Genomic DNA, 20,653 nt, shown 5'->3' on the forward strand with positions numbered 1-20,653 from the left:
ATGGGTGAGGTTGGGGTTTCAGGAGAGAGGGAGACCGAGTGGAGGCTGCCAGAGGTAAGGCGGGGAGGGCCTTATGGAGACATTGGAGGGGCTGGCTGATGGCAGGGGAGTGCTGCCTGGTCTTTGCGAGTTTCTTCCTCGTCTTTGTGGATCATCCATCCACAGTCATATTCTGGCTTGGTTAGTGAGTGGGAAACACTGAGAGATCATACTGTAGTGCTGCCTGGGCCCTTGGCTATCACGTAGTTCAAAGAGATTATTTTAAGGAGGAGAAAGAAGAGGCCCAGAGCAGGCAAGCGATTGACCAAAGTCACACAACTGGCTTAGCAGCATAACAAAGATGTGTCTGCAAGACTCCCAGCCCCCTGAGACCACTGGGGTAAGTCTCTCCTAAATAACTCCTGCACCATATGAATCTGGAGCTTTTCTTTGTAGCAGCCTGAGATCATGGATTCACATGACCCAGTTGATTCCAAAGGACTTAGTGCCAATGGCTCTGGTTGCAAATGATCTTTGTGCTACGACACCAGACCTCACTTATTGTTGTGTGACTGGAAAATGATGTGAGTTACAGCCAAGGTCATGGATTTTTCTGGTGGCCTCATGCTGATCCCTTGTTCTTAATTGTAGGTAACTGAATCCATTGAGCTAGTGAAAGCAGAAAGGGATTTATTTAGGGGAAAGAATATAATATATAATAATAATAAATAATATATAATAATAAATATAATATATTTATATATAAATATAATAGGGTGTGGTGCCACTGCAGTTTATATATAATATATAATAATAAACATATAATAATTGTAATATATTTACATAGAAGTATAATCATGAGGGTACTGCTACCACTGCAGTTTCCAAGAGCCATGCCACTTCTGCCACATTCGGCACCAGCAAAACAGTGCCTGGAGCCTCGTCATTCTTTACCTATAACCCTACAACACAGCTCTGAATCAGTCTCATGTAAACGCTTCTGACTGGTTGAACCTAAATTGCATCTGCACCCTAGCTGCAAGGGAGTCTGGGAAATGTAGTTTTTAGCTTGCCAGCATCTGTAGTACAAAATGTACAGAGGTAACACAGACAGAGTCCCGGTGTTTGAGATATTCACAACACCGTTTGGAAGGGAAAACAGATACATAAACAGACTGTTAAAATACAATGTTATTTGCTCTAATTAACGACGTGGATGGAACTAGAGGGTATTATGCTAAGTGAAATAAGTAAATCAAAGACAAGTATCATATGATCTCACTGATAATGAGGAATTTGAGAAACAAGACAGAGGATCATAGGGGAAGGGAGGGGAAAATGAAACAAGACGAAACCAAAGAGGGAGACAAACCATAAGAGACTATTAATCTCAGGAAACAAACTGAGGGTTGCTGGACTGGAGGGGGTGGGAGGGGTGGGGTGGCTGGGTGATAGACATTGGGGAGGGTATGTGCTATGGTGAGCGCTGTGAATTATGTAAGACTGATGAATCACAGACCTGTACCCCTGAAACAAATAATGCATTATATGTTGATTAAAAAAATGTTATATTTGCTTTTAATTAAGAGACAAAGTAAGAGGGACCCCAGGAGTGAGGGTCAGAGAAGGCTTCGCAGAAGTGGGGGCATTTGAGCTGGGTACTGAAGGATCAATTTGGGTTTGCCAGATGAGAAAGACAGACAAAGGAGTTCCAAAACACGGGGCAGCAGGAAAAGGTGAGTGTGATATTTTGGGAATCCACAATGCCTAGTTCTTAGGAATTCTGCTTCAATTCTTTCATGACATGAAAACAAGGAGCCAATTTCATTTTGTCAATAGGAGCCAATTTATTGTATAAAATGTTTTAATATTTAAAAATATTACTTAAAAGTGCTGAAAAATATAACTAACACTTAACCATTAAATTCTATGAAGATTAAGAACAAATATTTTAAAATATATAATTTAAAGAGTTAAATATGATACTACCTACAGAAGTTATTTAAATGCAGGTATTTTAAGAAGAAGCCACTTTATTGGGTAAAATGCCTTTCTGTGTGGAAAGCAGCACATCCATGACACAGAACTGAGGCATGTGAGAACGCATGGGAAGTAACCACCCCCATGTGTCGGGAAGGTTTCTGGGAGATGCTCGAGGAATGATTTTATTTTAAATCCTCAGTCACGGCGCACAGGGCCCAGGAGCAGCCCTGGGGCACCACTCCCACTTCTGATTCGCCAGAGCCACCTGTCACCAGGACGCTGACCCCACATTTAGAGTGGCTCAACCCTGCAGGCTTCTGGATTCTCTGGTGTTGAGCAGTCCAGGATCCAATCCCCCAGCCTTTTCTGAGCAACCTCCAGAGAGAGAGGCTGCGAGGACGGGCCCCATCCTGCCTCCGTGGCTGAGCTCAGCAGTGAACAGCTATGTTTTATGTCTGTGGGAACCCTCCACCCACCAGCCCTCAGGCAGGTACTCTTCCCTCTCTGGGCTGGTGGGAACTTCAGGTGTGAGAGGGGTCAGCTTTAAAGGTCTCCTCACCCAGTGGCTGTGGGAGGCCACAGGGCCCTTTTCAGGGGACACCAGCTGTCCTTATAGGTGAGTGGACAAGAGTAGCCTCGAGTCAATGTGCAGGCTCATGTCCCAGCTTTGCCATCTACCATCTACGTGGCTCTGGGCGAGTGAGTGAACTCCAGAGCTCCAGAGCTCATTCCAGATGCTCATGCTGATGACTTACCTTGTAGGCTAGTTCTAAAGATGAAAAGTGGATGCATCCACAGCAAGCACTTGGCCCGAGGTAAGGGCTCAGCAAGCACTGGCTGGAACTGGATTCTGCGTGGAGCTGCAGAAGGGACCCTGAGGTGGCTCTGGCATGCGTGGAGCCAGCCGGTGTTGGGAAGGGCTTGGGCTCCCCTGTGGTGGGACCCAGCTCAAGCTTGGCCTGGTCCTACTGCTCATGGGACCTGAGCTCCGTCTCCTTAGCCTCAGCTTTCTCAGCTGCCAAATGGGGAGAAAGAAATGTCAGCCTCACTTAGGCACAGCAGGAGCATGAGGGTCAAGTGAGCTACTGACTTGTAGAAAAAGCAGCAGATCTTAACTGTGCTCTTGTCCCAAGGGGAGGAGAAAGGGGCAGGAAAGTGTTGAAAGTGCTGCCTCACACAGAAGCTCAAGAATGAGACCATGCCCGGGGCATCCTCCCCCTTCCCTTCTCTTTGCAGCCACTAATTTGGAACCAAACCTGCTTCTGAATGTCATGATTTGCTGAGATGAGTTCATGCCTTGTAAAGGCTTACACTCCTGGGGTAGTGGGGTGCTGGGAGTAATCAACCACCCAGTGATCAAGCCAGAGGGCCCCAGCAGTCCTGGGGGCCCCCACCATCTGCTGGGGTGGGGCTGGTGTGCTCTGTTAATTTGACCAGGATCGACCCGCCCCCACCAAGAGCCCCACAGTCCCCCCCCCCCCAAAGTCTGGCCGGCTTCTTCGCGTAGTAACCTCTGTCCCTGTTGGTTCCCAGGTACTTTGAATTTTACGAGGGCCCGTTTGAATATAACTCCACGAGATGCCTGGAGCTGAGGCACGAAATCTTGGAAGTGAAGGTGCTGTCCATGTGAGTGTGGCCAGGGTGGGTGGTGGGCACGTGGGATGGGGCAGGACCCCACAGAGCGAGAATGACAGGCAGGACCCCGGGGGTGGGGGGGAGGTGGGCGGTGGGGGCATGGACCCCACAGAGCGAGAATAAGATCTCCTTTCGCCGGGCCTCTGGCATTTGGAGAGCAGGGATAATTGTGCATTCTATGAAAAAAGGCCAAGTTTGCAAGGTCACCTCTGGTGACTCAGGGGATTCAGTCCCTGTCTCAATTACCAGTCTCCAAGACATTGTGCCTGGGGTCCTCCTGTACGGAAGCCAAAGAGAGCACGGGAGCATCTTACCTGAAATTCAGGACTCCGAGTGGAGGGTTAAGCAGTGCCCTCTTGCTATTGCCTTTTCAACATTTTATAGTCATTAGATTAAAAACTTTTTAATTATTTAAATGATACAGCATTCGAGTGGTACAAAAAGGCGTATAGTGAAAATCCCCCTCACAGCCCCTCGGTCCTCGTCAGAGGCACCCCAGGTGTCCTTGTGCATCTCCCCAGAGAGTCTGCATCAACCAGCACCTGTGCACGGATGTGCTCTATTTATTTATTTTTTTCACAAATCACAAAAGAACTGTACTTTCTGCTCCTCACTCAACAGTACAACACCTACGGCTCTTTTACAACCTATGGGAGAAAAAGCACAGTACACGCTGCACATTTCAGTGAGTGGGAGCTTCCGCCAGCCTTCTCTCCCACATGGGACCACCACGAATTCATCACCCGCTGAGAGGAATGTTGTTGTGCTCATCATGGCATTTGGTTTCAAGTAAAATTCATATGTATTTGAAAACAGTCCTGTCTGGATGTGGAAGGACTATAGTTTATTCAGACTCAGGTGGTTTTGGGGGCTCTTGTGGACTCCTGGGCCCCCGACATGATACTGGGATCACGGTCTGTGGCCCCCAGGCAGGAGCCGCTGCGCCTTTTGCCATTTGACACGATTGCCATGCAGTGTGGGTCATAGACGGAGCATGGGCCTGGGGGCTGGCAGACCTGGGATCTTAACAGCTCTGCATCTTTATGCAAATTACTTAACCTCTCTGAGCCTTTCCTTACCTATAAAAATTGGGACACTATTACCTAGCTCTTATGGGTCACCACAAGACTAGTTGAAATAAGGTATGTGAGAGCAGATAGCCCTGCAGTCCATGCCCACAGTAGCACACATAATGGGTGCTCTGTCAGTGTTCATATGCCTCCCTCCCTTTTCTTCCCCTGCTGGACCCACCCCCAGGGGCAGTAGCTGCAGCAGGTTTTCGGGGCTGTCATTCAGAATCCAGAAGTTTAGTAGCTGCAGGGAAGCTCCCAGGACGCGTCCAGCTGGGGCTAGCTGCGTTATGGTCCCTGAACTAACCAAAGGGCTCCGTACCCTCTCTAGAGGTAAACACGGGAGGCAGGTCACCCTCCCATCGACCCACCCAGCCCTGCGCTGAGCACACACAGTGCACCATGGTCCCCGCCCTCATGGAGCTCACAGCCCAGTGAGACCTACGTACCCTAGGGACACAAGGGGATGGCAGGGAACTGGACTTGGGCTGGGGCGGGGAGGGTGTTGTCAGGCAAAGCTTCTCTGAGGAAGGGATCCTGGCGCTCCTGTTGGAAGGGAGGTAGGAGGGAAGTAGGCCAGGTTCCAGAAGGTTCCAGACTGAGGGAACAGTCTGTGCAAAGGCCCTGTGCCGGGAAGAAGCCTGCCGTGTCCCCGCTCTGAAGGGTCAAGGCAGCTTGAATGCCAGTGTGTGTGTGTGGGGGGGGGGGGGACACAGGAGCCATGTTGCTGAAGGGGCAGACGGGGGCCCGACCTGGTGAGGCCATGCTGTGCGGACCGGGATTCAGATTCTGTCACTGTCTGAGGGCCGCGGGAACCCGTGGGAAGGCTTTAAGCAGGTGGCAGTGGCGTGTGTGTGATGTGATCAGTGAGGAGTTGGGATTTAGTGGCAAACATGGCCATCCGGACCTCAGGCACAAGCCAAATTTATCAGCTCCTGAGCAGAGATCCTTTGTCTTTTCCCGGAATTCAAAGACCTCAGGCCCTTAGATGTGCCATTCTGGAAAGGCAGGGCTTGCTTGTTAACAGCATACCTTAGTGTCTTCCAAGGTAAATAAACTCGTTTTAAATTATAAAATGCAGCTAGTTTCTTCATGGTCACCTCAGAGTCTAGACCCGAAGATCTGAGAGTCCCCATAAGTGGGCCATCCTTCTCGGTGACTTCCCATTCCTCTAGCCATGCACTGCCTCTGTGTTTGCGTTAGCCCCTCTGTGAGTTGGCGAGAGCCTCCATAACCAAGCACCACAGGCCGGGGGCCGAAACAATGGAACTTTGGTAGATCCCACAGCTCCGGCGGTGGGAAGTCTGAGATCGAGGTGCCGGCAGGGTTGGTGCGGAGGCCTCTCTGCGTGGCTTGCCGATGGCCGCCTTCTCCCTCTGTCTTCACATGGACTTCCTTCTGTACCTGTGTCCTCGTTTCCTCTTCTAATAAGGACACCCGTCATACTGGATACGGGCTCACCCTAATGGCCTCATTTCAGCTTAACCACCTCCTTAAAGACCTTGTCTCCAAAGAGCCACATTCTGAGATCTTAGAGCTTAGGATCGCAGCATAGGAGTTTTGAGGGAGAGACGATTCAGCCCCTAACAGTCCCTATCCCAGCTTCCACCCAGGCCCTGCATCACAACATCGTGGGGTGGGTGAGGCACCTCACCTTTCCCGTGATCGGTGCCCACCTTTGTCCCTTGTCAGGGACACGTGTTTGGTGCTCTGCGCGTTAGGCTTGAGCTCTCCTCTCTGCCTTGCGGCACCCGCTCTAGTTCTCCTGAGCTGAGCAGCTGTCCCAGCTGGTGACGCCTGGGCCTTGCACCGCCCTGTGTCCTTCACCTCTGCGTGGTCCCCACACCCTGGGAGCCTGGGCCCTGGTGGCCCTGGGTCTGTGAGAGGAGAGGAAAGGTGGAGGCTCTTTCCCGGGCACAGGCATGAGGCTGGCGGCTCCTTTCCTGGGCCTGCAAGCTGAAGCTGGGTGGGGCCTCCAGGGCTGACATCAGAGATCCCAGAGGCCAGCCTTGGACTCTAATGGTCCTAGCATCATCCGGGTACCTGCGGGCCTCACTGTGCTCTGGCCCGGGGCCATGAGCGCTGCTCCCAGTGGAGACTCTGAGTCATCGGGGAAAGGTTAAGTCGCCATCTGTGTGTGGAGGGGGCTGCGCGGCTGGGCTGTGAGGCCCTTAAGGCGTAAGAATGTCAGCCGGCATTCTGAGGAGACAGGGAGGGGTGTGATTCATCTGGGAATGATTCTGATCCAAAATTGCTCCAAACACTGGTAGAAACCAGTCAGCTGGAAAATTCCCACGTGGAGAAGACCTTGGTCCCTGACGATGGCAGACGCAGGAGGAGTTACTCTGTGCTGATTTATTATGAAAGGCATTGTCACTAATACTTGTAGAAATTATTTATTTGAAGGGAGTCATTCTAGAGTCTCTTGGTTTTGGAGCCAGTTCCTGCCACCAGGTGGGGGTGGTGTCTGGGACGTCACCCTGGGGCCTCTCCTGCCACCCCTTCCCCATCTTTCTGGGGTAGGGAGGCCTGCGCTGCACCCAGGAACAGAGGTTGGGAGGCCCCTTCGTGCCCAGGCGTCTCTGAGCCCCCGAGGGTGAGCCTGCACGGGCTCAGGACGTGGGCAGGGCACATATAGGAGAGCTGGGTGGAAACAGAGGAGGCCAGCGGAGAAAAGAGGGAGAAAGAACAGAGATGGTGACGATCACCTCCTTATCTTCACCATCTCTTGCACATGGCAGGAAAAATCAAGTAGGATCAAGAAGCTGCTAATAATAAAAAGCCACAGTCCCCTGCCCCACACCTTCGCCCTGCAGCCTGCTCCTTTGGACTCTGGCTGTTTCTTCTGGTCATTACCTCCACACCTCTCAGTAACACGCACCTGCTGTTATTTCTCAACTTACTGCGGCATGCACTGACGTCCTGCCTTGGTGGGTGAGGATTCAGCCCCCTTATGCCGCCCCCACCCCCTCCCCACTCTTCTGGGTTGGGGGATAGTGCTATTTTTAGTTCTTCTGTCTGTAGATTGCCTGAGTAACTTATTTCTGGTTCTACCAAATACTGGCAGTAGCTCTTGAGCCTGTACTTTGTAAGGTAGGGCTATGAAAATCGTCCCTATGTTTTGGTTCCGGTCATCCGTGTATTTACCTTTAAAAGGTCATTCTATTGGTACCCATAATGAGCCTTTTTTGGGGGTTTCCTCTCTAGGTTGACTCTAAAGTTTAAAGAACAGAAAATAGTGATTCTCCTTCCTTTCTCGTACCTCCTCCCCCTCCCCCCCTTTTTTTTCTGGAGCTTCTACTCATCTTTTTCCTCTTGAACTCTTTGTCTCTATTATGCCCTGTTTGGGGTTTCTGCTTGCCTCTCCACCAACCAGCCTTCCCCTCAGAGTCTCTCTTTATCCTTGTGCTTCAGGCTGGACAGGCTGCTCTCTTGCTGGGCCAGGTGCCAGTGTCCCAGGCACTTCCCTTCCCTGCCTTCTTTGCTTGGATTCAGTTTTGCGGAGAACCGACAGCTACTTCTTGTTTACGCCTTCATTTTGCTTCTACCCATCTTCCAATAGTCATTTCCAAATGATGGGTAGGAGGTCAGGTTTTGAGTTCTATGTCTAAATGACTTAATTCTTCCCTTATACCTGATTGTTGGTTTGGTGGGGTTGGAATTTTAGGAGAAAATCATTTCCCCCCCGAATGTGCTGAAGACTTCCCCCATCACCTTCTAGTGTCCAGGGTGATGGGAACATGATGCCACCTGCTCCTTTGGAGGCAACCTTTTTCTTTGGAGTGTTTCCGGATCCTGCAGTTCTGAAATGTCTGGGTGATATGCTTCAGGATAGACACCTGTTGGACCTCTGCATCTGGGGCTCATGTCCAAATTCTTGAACGTTCTTTTGGATTTGTAAAATATTGCCTAGGACGCCTGGGTGGCTCAGTCATTAAGCGTCTGCCTTTGGCTCAGGTCATGATCCCAGGGTCCTGGGATCGAGCCCCGCATCGGGCTCCCTGCTCCGCGGGAAGCCTGCTTCTCCCTCTCCCACTCCCCCTGCTTGTGTTCCCTCTCTCGCTGTGTCTCTCTGTCAAATACATAAATAAAATCTTTAAAAATAAAATAAAATAAAATAAAATATTTCCTTCTCTCCATTCCTCTCTACTTCCTCTTTCTGGTCCTTCTAAAAGGGTTGTACACCGGACCTTCTGGATCGCTCATGTGGTGCTCCCTGTTTGATGCCATTTTTTCTGTCTCTGCCAATTGCTTCCATTTTCTGAGAAAAGTCCTTGACTTCATTTTCCAGTTCTTTCAGCGAACTTGTCCCCACCCCAGAGCTCTTTCTTTGCCCTCAGAGCAATCTATTCCTATCTTTAAGGATGTCATGTCTTTTAGACTCTCTGGAGACACTAAGTAGACTATTTTAAAGTTGTATTTTGTTCCTCCAATATTTTTCTCTTTGGATATTTTTTTTAAAGATTTTATTTATTTATTTGAGAGAGAGAGCACAAACTGGGAAGAGAGGCAGAGGGAGAGGGAGAAGCAGACTCCCCGCTGAGCAGGGACCCCCCCCCCCGCCCCCCATGCGGGGCTCCATCCCAGGACCCTGGGATCATGATCTGAGCCGAAGGCAGATGGACCGGACTGAGCCACTCAGGCGCCCCTCTCTTTGGATATTTTAACTGATGGGTTTGTCTTCATCTGTTTCCTTCCAGTTGACCAGGTGATCCTTGCTTATCTTATTCGTATTTAAATTTAGAACAATAAAAAGCTGATAGGAACTCTGTAGGAGAGCAGGACTTCCTCAAGAGTCATTGTTGGAGATGCTATTCCTTTTGCTGTTAGAATGTCCAAAGCTTTTCACTGGGAATGATAATTTGTTTTTGTTTTTTGGGTTTTTTTGGTAGGAACTGACAGTCTGATTCCATCCCTCCCCTCCCTCTGCTGGACACTGAATATTTGGCTGCTGTGGGGGTGGGTTTGATGGTTCTGGATACGGACTTACAGCTGATGCTCATTTTCAGCACCATGCCCCATCCCCACCCTCCACCCCCTTTAAAAATGTCCCGTGGGGTTGGACTCTGTCTCTGGGCCATGTCATCCCTCCATATGATCCCCCTCCTTCCACACACTTGTCGAAATCTCTCTTCCACTGAACTCTCCCCACTGCCATCATTCTATTCATCTGGTAGGTCTATTAACTTTTTTATTCCTCTTCTGGAATTTTAGTGGTGTCTGCAGAGAAAGGAGATCAGAGCCTGGGGTCAACCCCTCATCTTTAAAGATTTTATTTATTTATTTATTCATTCATTCATTCATTCATTTGAGAGAGCGAGAATGAGAGAGAGAGAGAGAGCACATGAGAGGGGGAAGGGTCAGAGGGAGAAGCGGACTCCCCGCCGAGCAGGGAGCCCGATGCGGGACTCGATCCCGGGACTCCAGGATCATGACCTGAGCCGAAGGCCGTCGCTTAACCAACTGAGCCACCCAGGTGCCCCAGCTCAACCCCTCATCTTTAAAGTAAAAGTGATCTCTACATTTGTAAAGCAATTTATAAAGTATTTTTATGCATATCATCTCATTTGATCTTTCTGACAACCCTGGAGATTAACAGAGCAGAGGTTATTATATCCGTTGTACAGATAAAGCATCCAAGTCTCAGAGAGATTCAGTGACTTGTCCACTGCAAGTCGGGGATGGAGCCAGGATTCAAGATTGGGTGTTCGGGCCCCAGCTTTTGTCCAGCGCGTGACAGGCATTGGCACAGAGAATGGGACCCAGATGCTGGTGACAGTTGGACTTGGGACTCCGGCCTGCAGTCCTGCGAGGACTGTGTTTCCAGGAGGTGTCTGAGGCACTGGCCATGTCGGGTGCTGTTCTAGGGGCCTATGGGTTGCAGAGAGCAGGGGAGGGAAGCAGTGGGTGAGGCGGGGGTGCTGTGTGATGCCTCTCTTCAGATGTCACATTAACCCGAGAGGGGAGGGCTACGGTGGGAGGTTTGGGGAAGCCAGAGGGAGGCATCAGCTTGGGAGGAGGGGTTCCTTCCAGCTCCTTAAACCTGCCAACTAAGTTCCTGCCCCAGTGCCTTTGTACTCACTTTTCTCTTTGCCTGGAATACTCCTTCCCCAGGTGTTTACATGGCTCACTCCAACCATTCCAGTTCTTTGTACAAAGTTCTCCTCTTCAGGGAAGCCTTCTCTGACCAGCCCTTCTGAAACAGTCACTTTTTAGTTCCTTTACCTTGCTTCATTTTTCTTCATAGCACTCACCTCTCCCTGACACGGCATTATTATCTGTTTTCTTTTTCTTAGTTGGGCTAATAACACTTGACACGAGATCTGCCCTCTTAAGCGTACAATCCAGTATTGTTAAATGTCGCACTCAGTTGTACAACGGATCTCTAGCACTTATTCATTAGAATAAGTAGATCGTGGAGCAGCCAGGAGCTCCCCCTTTCTCTTTCCCAAAGCCTCCAACAACCGCCATTCTACTCCCTGTTTCTCTGAGATCGACTGTTGAGATGCTTCGTGAGTGGAATCATGTTGTGTGCATCCTTCCATGACCGCCTTATTTCACGCAGTACAATGTCCTCCAGATTCATCCAGCTTGTCACCTATGGCAGATTTCTTTCTGGTGAGAGGCTGAAGAGTATTCCATTGTACATCTGTAGCACATTTTCTTTATCCATTCACTCATCAGGGGACATTTAGCTGGTTTCCATACCCTGCTTACTACTGAATAATGCCGCAGTGAACATGGGAGTGCACCTAGTTCTTTTCCCATCCTGATGGCAGTTCTTTTGGATATATACCCAGAAGTGGAGTTGCTGGATCGTAGGGTAGTTCTATTTTTAATTTTTGGAGGAACTTCATGCTGTTTTCCATGCTGGCCACGCCAGTGTGCATTCCTACCAGCACTGTGCCAGGCTTCCCTTTTTTCCACATCCCCGCCAACGCTGGTGATCTTTTTTGTTTTCTTGATTTTAGCCATCCTAACAGGTGTGAGATGATATCTCGTTGCAGTTTCAGTTTGCTTTTCCCTGATGATAAGTGATGTTGAGTGCCTTTTCATGTGCCTGTTGGCCATCTAGATGTATTCTTTGGAGAAATGTCTGTCAAGCCTTCTGCCCATTTTATTTTGCTTTGTTTAATTTTTATAAAAGATTTTATTTATTTATTTGAGAGAGAGGAGAGAGCGCACGAGCGGTGTGGGGGGCAGAGGGACAGAGAGAAGCAGACTACCTGATGGGGGGCTCAATCCCAGGACCCCGGGATCATGACCTGAGCCAAAGGCAGATGCTTAACTGACTGAGCCACCCAGGTGCCCCACTTCTGCCCGTTTTAAAATCAGGTTATTTGGTCTTCCGCTGTTGAGTTGTAGGAGTTCCTTATCTATTTTGGATTTTAACCCCTTATCAGATATATGGTCTGCAAATACTTTCTCCCGTTCTGTATGTTGACTTTTCTCTCTGTTGTGGTCCTTTGCTATACAGAAGCTTTGTAGTTTGACATGGTCCCAACTTGTCTGTTTTTGCTTTTGTCATTTGTGCTTTTGTTGTCATATGCATACATATCTGTTTTCCATTTGCCTCCTTACTAGTATTTAAGCTCCATAGGAACAGCAAGCTCTTTTGTTCTCTGCTCTATCCCCAGTTCCTGCCATATAGAGGAGTTCAATCAATAATTATAGACTCTATTTGAACTCAGACTTATGGGTTCATTCACTAATTTATTGATATGCTCAACACCTATTTCCCACACATTGGCCATGGGCCTTAGCACTGGATTTATGGGGGTGACCTCAGGCATGACCCCCTGACCCCACAGTATTTACTATCTTGTGGGAAAAATTAGGAGTGAGCAAGGACAGGTTATGGGTTTTACAAAAGGGAAAAGTCAGGGGATCGTGAGCGAGCATCCTCATGGTAGTGCAGTTTAACCATAAAAATAACTTACCTCTCTCAGGAACTTTCCGTGTGCACTTCCCATGCCTAGCCCTTTATTTTATCATTTTATTTAATAATCTTAACAAATCTGGGACTGTGAGTGATAATCTATTATTATGCTCATTATACAGATGAAGCTCCGAGAGGTCAAATACCCTATCTGAAGTCCCTTAGTTAGGAGGTGTCTGAACTCGGTCCAGGGCCCAGCTCCTCTTCTGGCTCCAAAATCTACACACGTTGCTGCCATCCTGTATGACCTCTCCAGCAATCACCCCTCCCCACATCAGTCATGTGTGCGTTCCTTCTGTTGGGGAGGCTTGCCCTCTTTGGGAGCAACTGGTTCCCCTCCAACAAAACACAGGGGACCCAGCTCTGCAGAATGAACCTGGTTTTTACTTTAAGGTTAAGTGAGTATTTGCCCTGTTTTTAGAATCAAAGACCTCTTTGAGAAGCCAATGAAAGCTTCAGATTCTCCCCTAAGATATGCACATGGGCGGACAGACAGGGGATTTTGTCTGTAATTCGGAGCGTTCCTGAGTTCCCTTAAGGCTGGTGGCTCAGTTGACAGAACTGACGATGAGGAAGGTAGAAGGCATGCTTGCAGGAGAGCAGTTGGCTATCTCTAGGAATGAGCAAGGCCCCAGACGCCAGAGCATCCAGAATGCCCCAAATAAGAAAACTCCGTTCATGGAAAGGACCACCCCAGGATGTGGCACCTGGGGAGCAGAAAGGGAGGTTTGGGAATGCCTACAACTCTGTCCAGCCTGGCCCCTTTCACGTGCTCTCCTGTCCTCCCCTCCCAAAGGGTGAAGCAGTCGGAGCTGTTTGACAGATGGAAGAGCCTGCAGATGTGCAGATGGGCGATGAATATCTCTGAAGCCAACCAGTTCAAGTATCTGTGATTTGTCTGCCCTCCCCAGCCCTGCCTTTGGTGCTGTTCTCCTTCCTGCCACCCCGTCCCGCAGGGCCCTGCCCCGGGCTCATCTTCCCCAGAGCTGGCCCCGCCTGGGCTTTGGGATCTGGGCCGTGGGGAGGTTCTGACTCAGTGCACAGGCTGAGGGGGGCACCTTGCTGGCGGCTGTCCCCCACATTCCGGCCCTTCGTCCTCGTGGCAGCCCCACGGGGTCAGGGGTGTCGTCTCCATGACAGCCCGTCACGGTGCCGCGCTGGGCTCCACATCTCCAGCAGGCCTGAGCGAGAAGGCGCGCTAAGCATCTCCTCTGGCCGCCCCCCCGTTGCCACCCCCTCGTGGGGCAGCCTGCACCAGAAGCGTGAGGCCTGCTGCAAATTCATCTATGATTGCTTTCTCACCCAAACTGATAGGTTATAAGCTCCCAGAGAGGCAAGAGCCATAGCTTCAGGTTCCCCTGTCTGCGAGAGCTAAGCAGTCAGCAGGTGTCCACAAATTCCTTTTGATGGGTGGGAACTGTAGGGGGGTCTCTCCATCGCTGAACTCCTGTGAGTTCCCAGTATTGTTGTGGTGCAGATGGAGCTCACGGAGTGGAATCGGTGGGATTCTAGGTTCATGTGCATGAACCGGAGGTGGGCAAGTCAGGCTGGAGTTCATATGTACCAAGGAGCCATCAGACGCGGCCATCCTGCCTGGGAGGCTGTGGAAAGCAAATGACACTCAGCATTTTGTCTTTTCCTTCGAAGTCATTTGTTCCAGTTTGGTGCAGTTCCGGGCCCCATCTAGAGACCGAGTCGTGGTTTTAAGTGGCACATTTCTAGAAATGAGGATGTCTACCATGGTAACCCCTGAAGAGCAGGTGCCAGCAGCCCCGACCCAGAGGCCCCGATGAGACTGCGGATTCCCGGCTAAGGCCACACATGCCCCCATCATAAAAGTCGAACGTGAACTTGAGCAGAGTGCTGGGAGGCGGGAAGAGGGCCAAGATCTATGCGGCAGGTGCCACCCCAAATCTGCCTTTTAGCAAGAGGTGTTATGGTGGGGTGGCCGAGGCCTGAGCATCCTGGTGGTGTGGCTCATCCACACCCAGCCTAGATGAGGTCCATGGGATGCAAAAGGATATTGTCTGAGCTGAGAGCTGAGAGCAGCCCAGAAGTCTCCTCACTGGGATTCACAAATAAATCTAAGGAAATAAGGAAGCAACAGGAAGATGAGGTGGCAGAAGAAAACCAAGGATGAATGTGGGGGCCTTCAGCAGGGATCAGCCGGAACTATTCTGGGGAGAGGCTCCGGGGAAGCCGGGACCCTTCCGGGGGCGGGGCGGTGGGGGGGAGTAGTTTCAGGTGTGGAAAAGGGAGATGACATCAGGTCTTGCTAGGTTCTAAATGGAAAAACCTTCAAGGCTACTGGGTGGCCTCCCTTTGCTCTCGTCACAAGCTCATTGAACCGTGATGAGATTCTTAATTCAGGCTTGTAAGAGCCTGGCACGGTGAAGTGGGCGGCATGGAAGGGGTGTGTTAGAAGACAGACATGAGCTTTCCAGTTGTAGGAGAGGGGCCCTGTAGCTGAGGCCTTCCCCCATCCTACCGCCTACAAATAGACACATTGGCATTCTGGTTTATGTATCAGTCATTCGTGAACTTGGTTAATGGGAGTCAGTCTCCCTCTATGGAGTATTCTCCAGCAGGCTGACAAGATTGAGTTCCTGGACCAGCAAAGCTAAATGGGCCAATGCTGACCCATGGCCTCTGCCTGGCCCCCACTCTGGGAGGCCTTAGTCACATTCTGAAACTCAACACTCCACAGGAAAGGCCTCTCTCTGTGACCGGCGGTCAGCTGAGCCCCCCAGTGAAATCCTTGCAAGAGAGAAAGTCATAAAAAATAATTTTATAACCTTCCTGGCTTTGGCAACCTACAGTCACAGAATTACCGAGGGTCAGAGGTGGACCAGCCAAGGCTGCGTTCTACAGACAAGGGAGCTGAGGTCCAGCCTGGGGAAAACACCTGACCAGGGCCCCACCGCTGGTGGGAGCAGACCAGAAACTAGAACCCAAGCCTCTTGACACCAGGGTGGCTACCCCAAGTTTCCATCCCAGACCTTGGAGGGGAATTTTCCAGAAAGCTCCTCCTCAAACGTTGGTGGTGGTCATCATCCCGGCTCCATGGAGAAGGTGTCCCATCCCTCCTGGGGCTGCCTAGGTGCTGCATGGGACTGTGCCTGGAGCCAGTGTTGTGGGGAGCAGGCCAGTGTGGAGTTGGCACCCACTGCTGCTTCTGGAAGAAATGGAGCCTTGTGGGCTCAAAACCCCCATGTGAGAGAGTAGAAGTTGGCCTGTTTGTTAGCTGTGGAGGGCTTTGGGCCCCCAGGGCACGGGAGGACAGGTCCCAGGGCCCGACCCCTCACCAGGCCTCAGAGAGGGAGTGACCAGGTGGAGCACTAGCTCCGACCCAAAGGATGATGGACATCTCTGCCGTCTCCGGCCTGGCCGGCTCCCAGGGCTGCCTCAGCAGCTACCTTCTCCCTAGGAGGGTTTATTTTTTTATTTTTTATTTTTGTAAAGCCTGCTTGCATCATCTGAGCTTTAACCCTTCTGTAGCTTGTGTTTGAGTGTTTTTTTTTTTTTTTGGTGAGTGAAAGCCAGGGCTTTTTTTTTTTTTAAAAACAATGAACTCCTGAGAACCTATTTTGGAAATCAGTCAGACTCCTTTTTCTGCAGGAAGTGGTCCAGCACCAGCCCACCAGCCCACTTTCTGACAACCCCTCTTCCTAAAACACTTTCTAAATGATTGAAATTGCACGCTTCCATTGACCATTTTGTCTTGGGGTTTTCCCCCGCCGAGACAGGGTAATTGCCTTGTTTATAGTCTGATAGGGGCCAGGAACCCAAGGATGAGCTCTCTATCCCCAGATTTCCATCAAGGCTGGAGAAACAATTGTTTCCAGGAAGTAGTAGAATGCTTAGTGGATCTTGATGAGCGCCCGGGTGAGGCGTGATTCATCCCACCATGGCCGGCAGCTGGCTGTCCACACTCGTGTGACTAACACCGGGCAGGATCCAGAGAGGCAGGGTCCCTGCCATCAAGGGGCTTTCATTCAGGCGGGGAGAGAGTCGGTAGGTGATGAAGTGGAGGGTATCCAGTCTGTGCTCCAGGTCTTCAGAGGCCAGCGAGGTCCGTGGGGTGGGCAGCTGGGAGCTCACGGGGATCAAGGACAGCGTGAGGAAAGGAGGAAAGGCCCAGGCACTGGGAGGCGTGTTGAAGGCAGAGGAACAGCATGAGCAGGGGTGTGGGGTGGGGGGTGAGTGCGGGAAGGGGTAGGAGAGCACGGAGCTCCCTGATCACCTTGAGGAGCCTCAGTTCCATGACCCCCCTGTTCTTCCAGCAGCTTGGCTCTGCCCCATGTCACCTGTCTCTCCCGCTCTGTCTCCTACCTGGCAGGTCCACTCTGTCCAGGTGCTGCAATGCCCCCTCCTTCCTCTTCACCACCCAGAAGAACACCCCCCTGGGGACGAAGCTCAAGTATGAAGTGGACACCAGCGGCATCTACCACATCAACCAGGAAATCTTCCGCATGTTTCCCAAGGTGCTGCTTTGGGCAGGGCAGTCTGGGCGGGGCAAAGGGGCGACCCCACATGGCCCTATGCGGCCCTGCCTGCGGGGTGTGGCATCCCTCTGCTACGCCCTCCGCATCCACTGTCCTGGCTCTGGTTGGCTCAGTAGACTGTCTTCCAGGGCTCCTGTCTGGGCCCGGTGAATGCCAACTGGCTACTCTTTGAGGGACTTTGCTTATCAAATTTTGGTTATTGCGTTGCTTGCCGAGGACATCCTGAAGACACCTGGGACAGTGATTAAGTCTCCCACTGGAGGCAGGCGCAGGAGCAAAAAACGTTCATGCAAAGGTTGTGTGCCCAAGAAATCACAAACCAGTAGAAAGCAAAGCGAGAAAGACTGATCTCACGTTGGCTGACCTTGGATGGTTATGATGTCTTCCAAGGCCTCAGTCTCCCTGTCCGTAACACTGGAGTTTGGGCTAGGAATAGGTGTGGCTGCTCATAACAGAAAATCTCACTTAAACAAGTTAGATGTTAATTGTTCTCCTTTACATAAAAGAAGTCTGGAGGTAGGTTGTTCTTCAGGACTAGCACAGTGGCTCCCTGGCCACCAGGGGGAACTCAGGGTAAGTGATCCCCCTGCTTGACGGCTCAGGTCACTGAAGGCTGGGCATATGCACTCACCTGTGGCCTGATAGCGGCATCAGACTCTCAGAGAAGGGGCCCTGGAACCTGCATTTTCAGCTCATTCTGATGGTTATCATCTAAAGAGGAGGAAGATTTCACTGGATGTGTGCATAAGCACCTCCTGGAGATTGCTGGGTCCAGAGCAGGACTTAGTGGGTCCAGTGTGTAGACATGCTGAATGGGGGCGTGTTCAGGTCTTTCTGGATGAAATCCGAGGGTCTGGGCTGCCCTGCTTCCACAGGAGGGCTCCCTGCGTTCTGGTACTTACACAGAGGGTCACACAGACTCTCCCCCATCACAGCGCTGGAGGATGATGGATACAAGCCAACTTCGAGGTGGGTCTTGCAAGGCCCGGAACAGGAGGCTGGGGACAGCAGGTGGATTTGCATCTCGTGTGGGTCGTGCCAGTGGGTGACGCACAGCTCGGTTATGACATATGGGTCCACGGAGGGCCATGGGTTTGGACTGCCGAGGCCCAGGGAGTTAGAGCAGGGTTGCCAAATGTTCCCTGGGAAGGGCCAGAGAGTAAACATTTTAAGTTTTGCAGGCCATATGGTCTCTGTCATAGCTGTTTACCTTTATGGTGCCAGCACAAAGCGGCCACAGACCTCCGTGAGCCTGTGAGGGTGGCTGGGCTCCGGGATGCTCTAGTTCCTGTTAGGCACTGAAATGTGAACTGCACCTAATTTTTACATGTCACAAAATGTTCTTCTTTTGATTTTCCCCCCAACGATTTACAAAGATAAAATCCATGCTTAGCTCGGTCGGAGGGGGTGGGGGTGGGGGCAGTATACAGAACCGGGCAGGTCTGATGTGGCCGGAGGCCGTAATGAGCCACCCCCTCCCCCCAATCAGATCCTGTGACGTAAAGTATTGCCTCAGGGTAAGTCTTTCTTCGGGTTTGTATAAGATACAGCTTCTCGGTCTCCTACCCCCACCCTAGAGATTCTGATTCCGTGGTTCTGGGATGGAGCCCAGGAATTTCTATTTTCAGAAAGTACTCCAGGTTGTTTTTGATGTGCAGAAGTTTGGGAAACACTGACATAGAACATAAAGGCCTCCCTCTCTCCAAAGATAACTTTGGTTTTTTCCTTTCCCTGGTAGAAGTCAAGCAGTGCCGTTTTCCCCGCTGGCTCTGAGATACCCTTTCCCCCCCTCCCACCTCCCCCCCCCGCCCCGTGGCCTCTGGGCCCATCCCTCCAGGGAAAATGGGCCTTGAGGGACAGCTTCCCACAGACAGACGCAGCGCCTCCTGCAGATCTAGCCTCCTTCCTGAGGGTCCGCTGTGGTGTGATTTTCCATGACGCCACCTGGTGGTGGGCCCCACCGGAAGCCCAAGGTGCCACCAGGGCCATGATCATTCAGGGCTGGCCAGCTGCTGTGTGCTAGGAGGGGAGCCCCGCAGGCTTGTGGGCCCCCGGGGGGAGCTTTGGGGCCTCATGACAGTAATAACAACCTGGTCCCCGTGCAGAGATACCCGTGGGTCAAGCACCACATTGGGTAGGCTTTTCGTTTACACCAGTGGTTCTTAACCATGGGGACCTCTGGCAATGTTTGGAAACATTTTGGTCGTCGTGATATCCTTGTCGTCTAGTGGGGAGAGGCGACGGGATGCTGCTGCTAAACGTTCTGCAGCGCATGGGTCAGCCCCCCACAATGAGGAATGGTCTGGTCCAAAATGTCAACAAGCGCCAAGTTGAGAAACTCTGCTCTGCATCATCGCGTTGAAAAGCATGACACTCGCATGTTATTATCCGAATTTTGCAGGTGGAAAAACTGAGTTGCTGAGAACTCAGAACACCAGTCCATGGTTCCTTCATCTCATGATGGGGCAAAACCAGGGCTGAGCTTGGGGCTTTTGCCTCAGGCGCCCAATCCTGGTTGGCCTCAGACTCTCCTGGGTGGACCCAAGCAAAGTCCTGCATCGTAGGCAAAGCTCCCCAGTCCTGGGCCAGCTGGGGTGGTTGGTCTCCCTACCCTTGACTCCAGGTCTGTGCTTCTGCCTGTGCCGTGCTTGTGGCTGCTGGGCTCCGTCTGCCCCCGGCTGCCCAGGGGGGGATTATGACCTAGAGCAGGGATGTGGCAGGACCAGGACTCTTAACCCCTCAGGCCAGCCAGCACTTGCCTGGGGTCCCCTGGAGGGCATGGCCAGGGAACCTTTGTGGGCAGCCGGCGCCCAGACCGATGTAAGCCCAGCAGTCAGGGCGTGACAAGGTCAAGGTGCTGTGAGGTGGTCATGCCCAGGGCTCCTGCAAGGGCCACTGTCGCTGGGGGGTGAGACCCGGGCTCTCCTGTACTCTGAGCCCTTCCTCTGCAGAGATCTGAGGTGTTTCAGGCTCTCACTGCTCCCCTGTGGTGGCCTTGCTTCTCAACCCTTGGTCTCTTGTTCTGCTGTTTCCAAGTCCCAGCATCTGTTCCAGGCCGTATTACCTTGGTGTCCCAGGCCTACGTCCTCCCTGTGTACCTTGCCCTGAGCTGAAAGGGGGGAGGGCCAGGTTTAGGGCCCTGTGCCCGTCTCTGCTGCTGTCACCCCCCAGCACATCTGCACGAACCAGTAGCCTACGCATCCTGGAAGTCATAAAGAAGATGAGCTTCCAAACACTGGGAAAACCAAAAGCAAGCAGGACTGGCCATCACCTGTACTCCCTTCTTTCAGGAAACCTGAGGCATCCCAGGGCTTGTCGAAAAAGGCTGTGGAGACCCGGCTTCTCTTCCAGCTTTCGTAATTGCCAGGGGGACTGAGAACAAGTCTCCTGACCGCTCTTCTCATCTGCAAGGTGGAATAACCACTTTCCCCCCACAGTCCCTGCCAGGCTGGCTCGGAGAGGTGGCCGTCGGTACAGGGGTGAGGGCAGCGGAAGAAGGCAGGGAGGGCATTGCCCCTGACAGCTGTGTGCCCGTCTCCCCC

General features: G+C 51.5%; 1 protein-coding gene across 3 annotated transcripts in view; it reads left to right on the top strand.

The window, feature by feature from the left end:
* ST8SIA5 (ST8 alpha-N-acetyl-neuraminide alpha-2,8-sialyltransferase 5) overlaps nt 1-20,653 on the top strand; it is a 51,207-nt gene that overhangs the window by 27,963 nt on the left and 2,591 nt on the right. For 2 of the 3 annotated variants that reach the window (XM_028098379.2, XM_028098380.2), the window contains 3 exons: nt 3,496-3,588; nt 13,403-13,489; nt 16,946-17,090. In XM_028098379.2, the coding sequence (XP_027954180.1) occupies nt 3,496-3,588; nt 13,403-13,489; nt 16,946-17,090 (325 nt within the window). The remainder of the gene's footprint in view (nt 1-3,495; nt 3,589-13,402; nt 13,490-16,945; nt 17,091-20,653) is intronic. The other variant, XM_028098381.2, reaches the window with a different exon arrangement.

The sequence above is a fragment of the Eumetopias jubatus genome, unplaced genomic scaffold (genome assembly GCF_037043125.1).
Source record: "Eumetopias jubatus isolate StellerSeaLion01/CBP00866 unplaced genomic scaffold, mEumJub1_p1.0 scaffold_16, whole genome shotgun sequence".
Classification (NCBI taxonomy): Eukaryota; Metazoa; Chordata; class Mammalia; order Carnivora; family Otariidae; genus Eumetopias; species Eumetopias jubatus.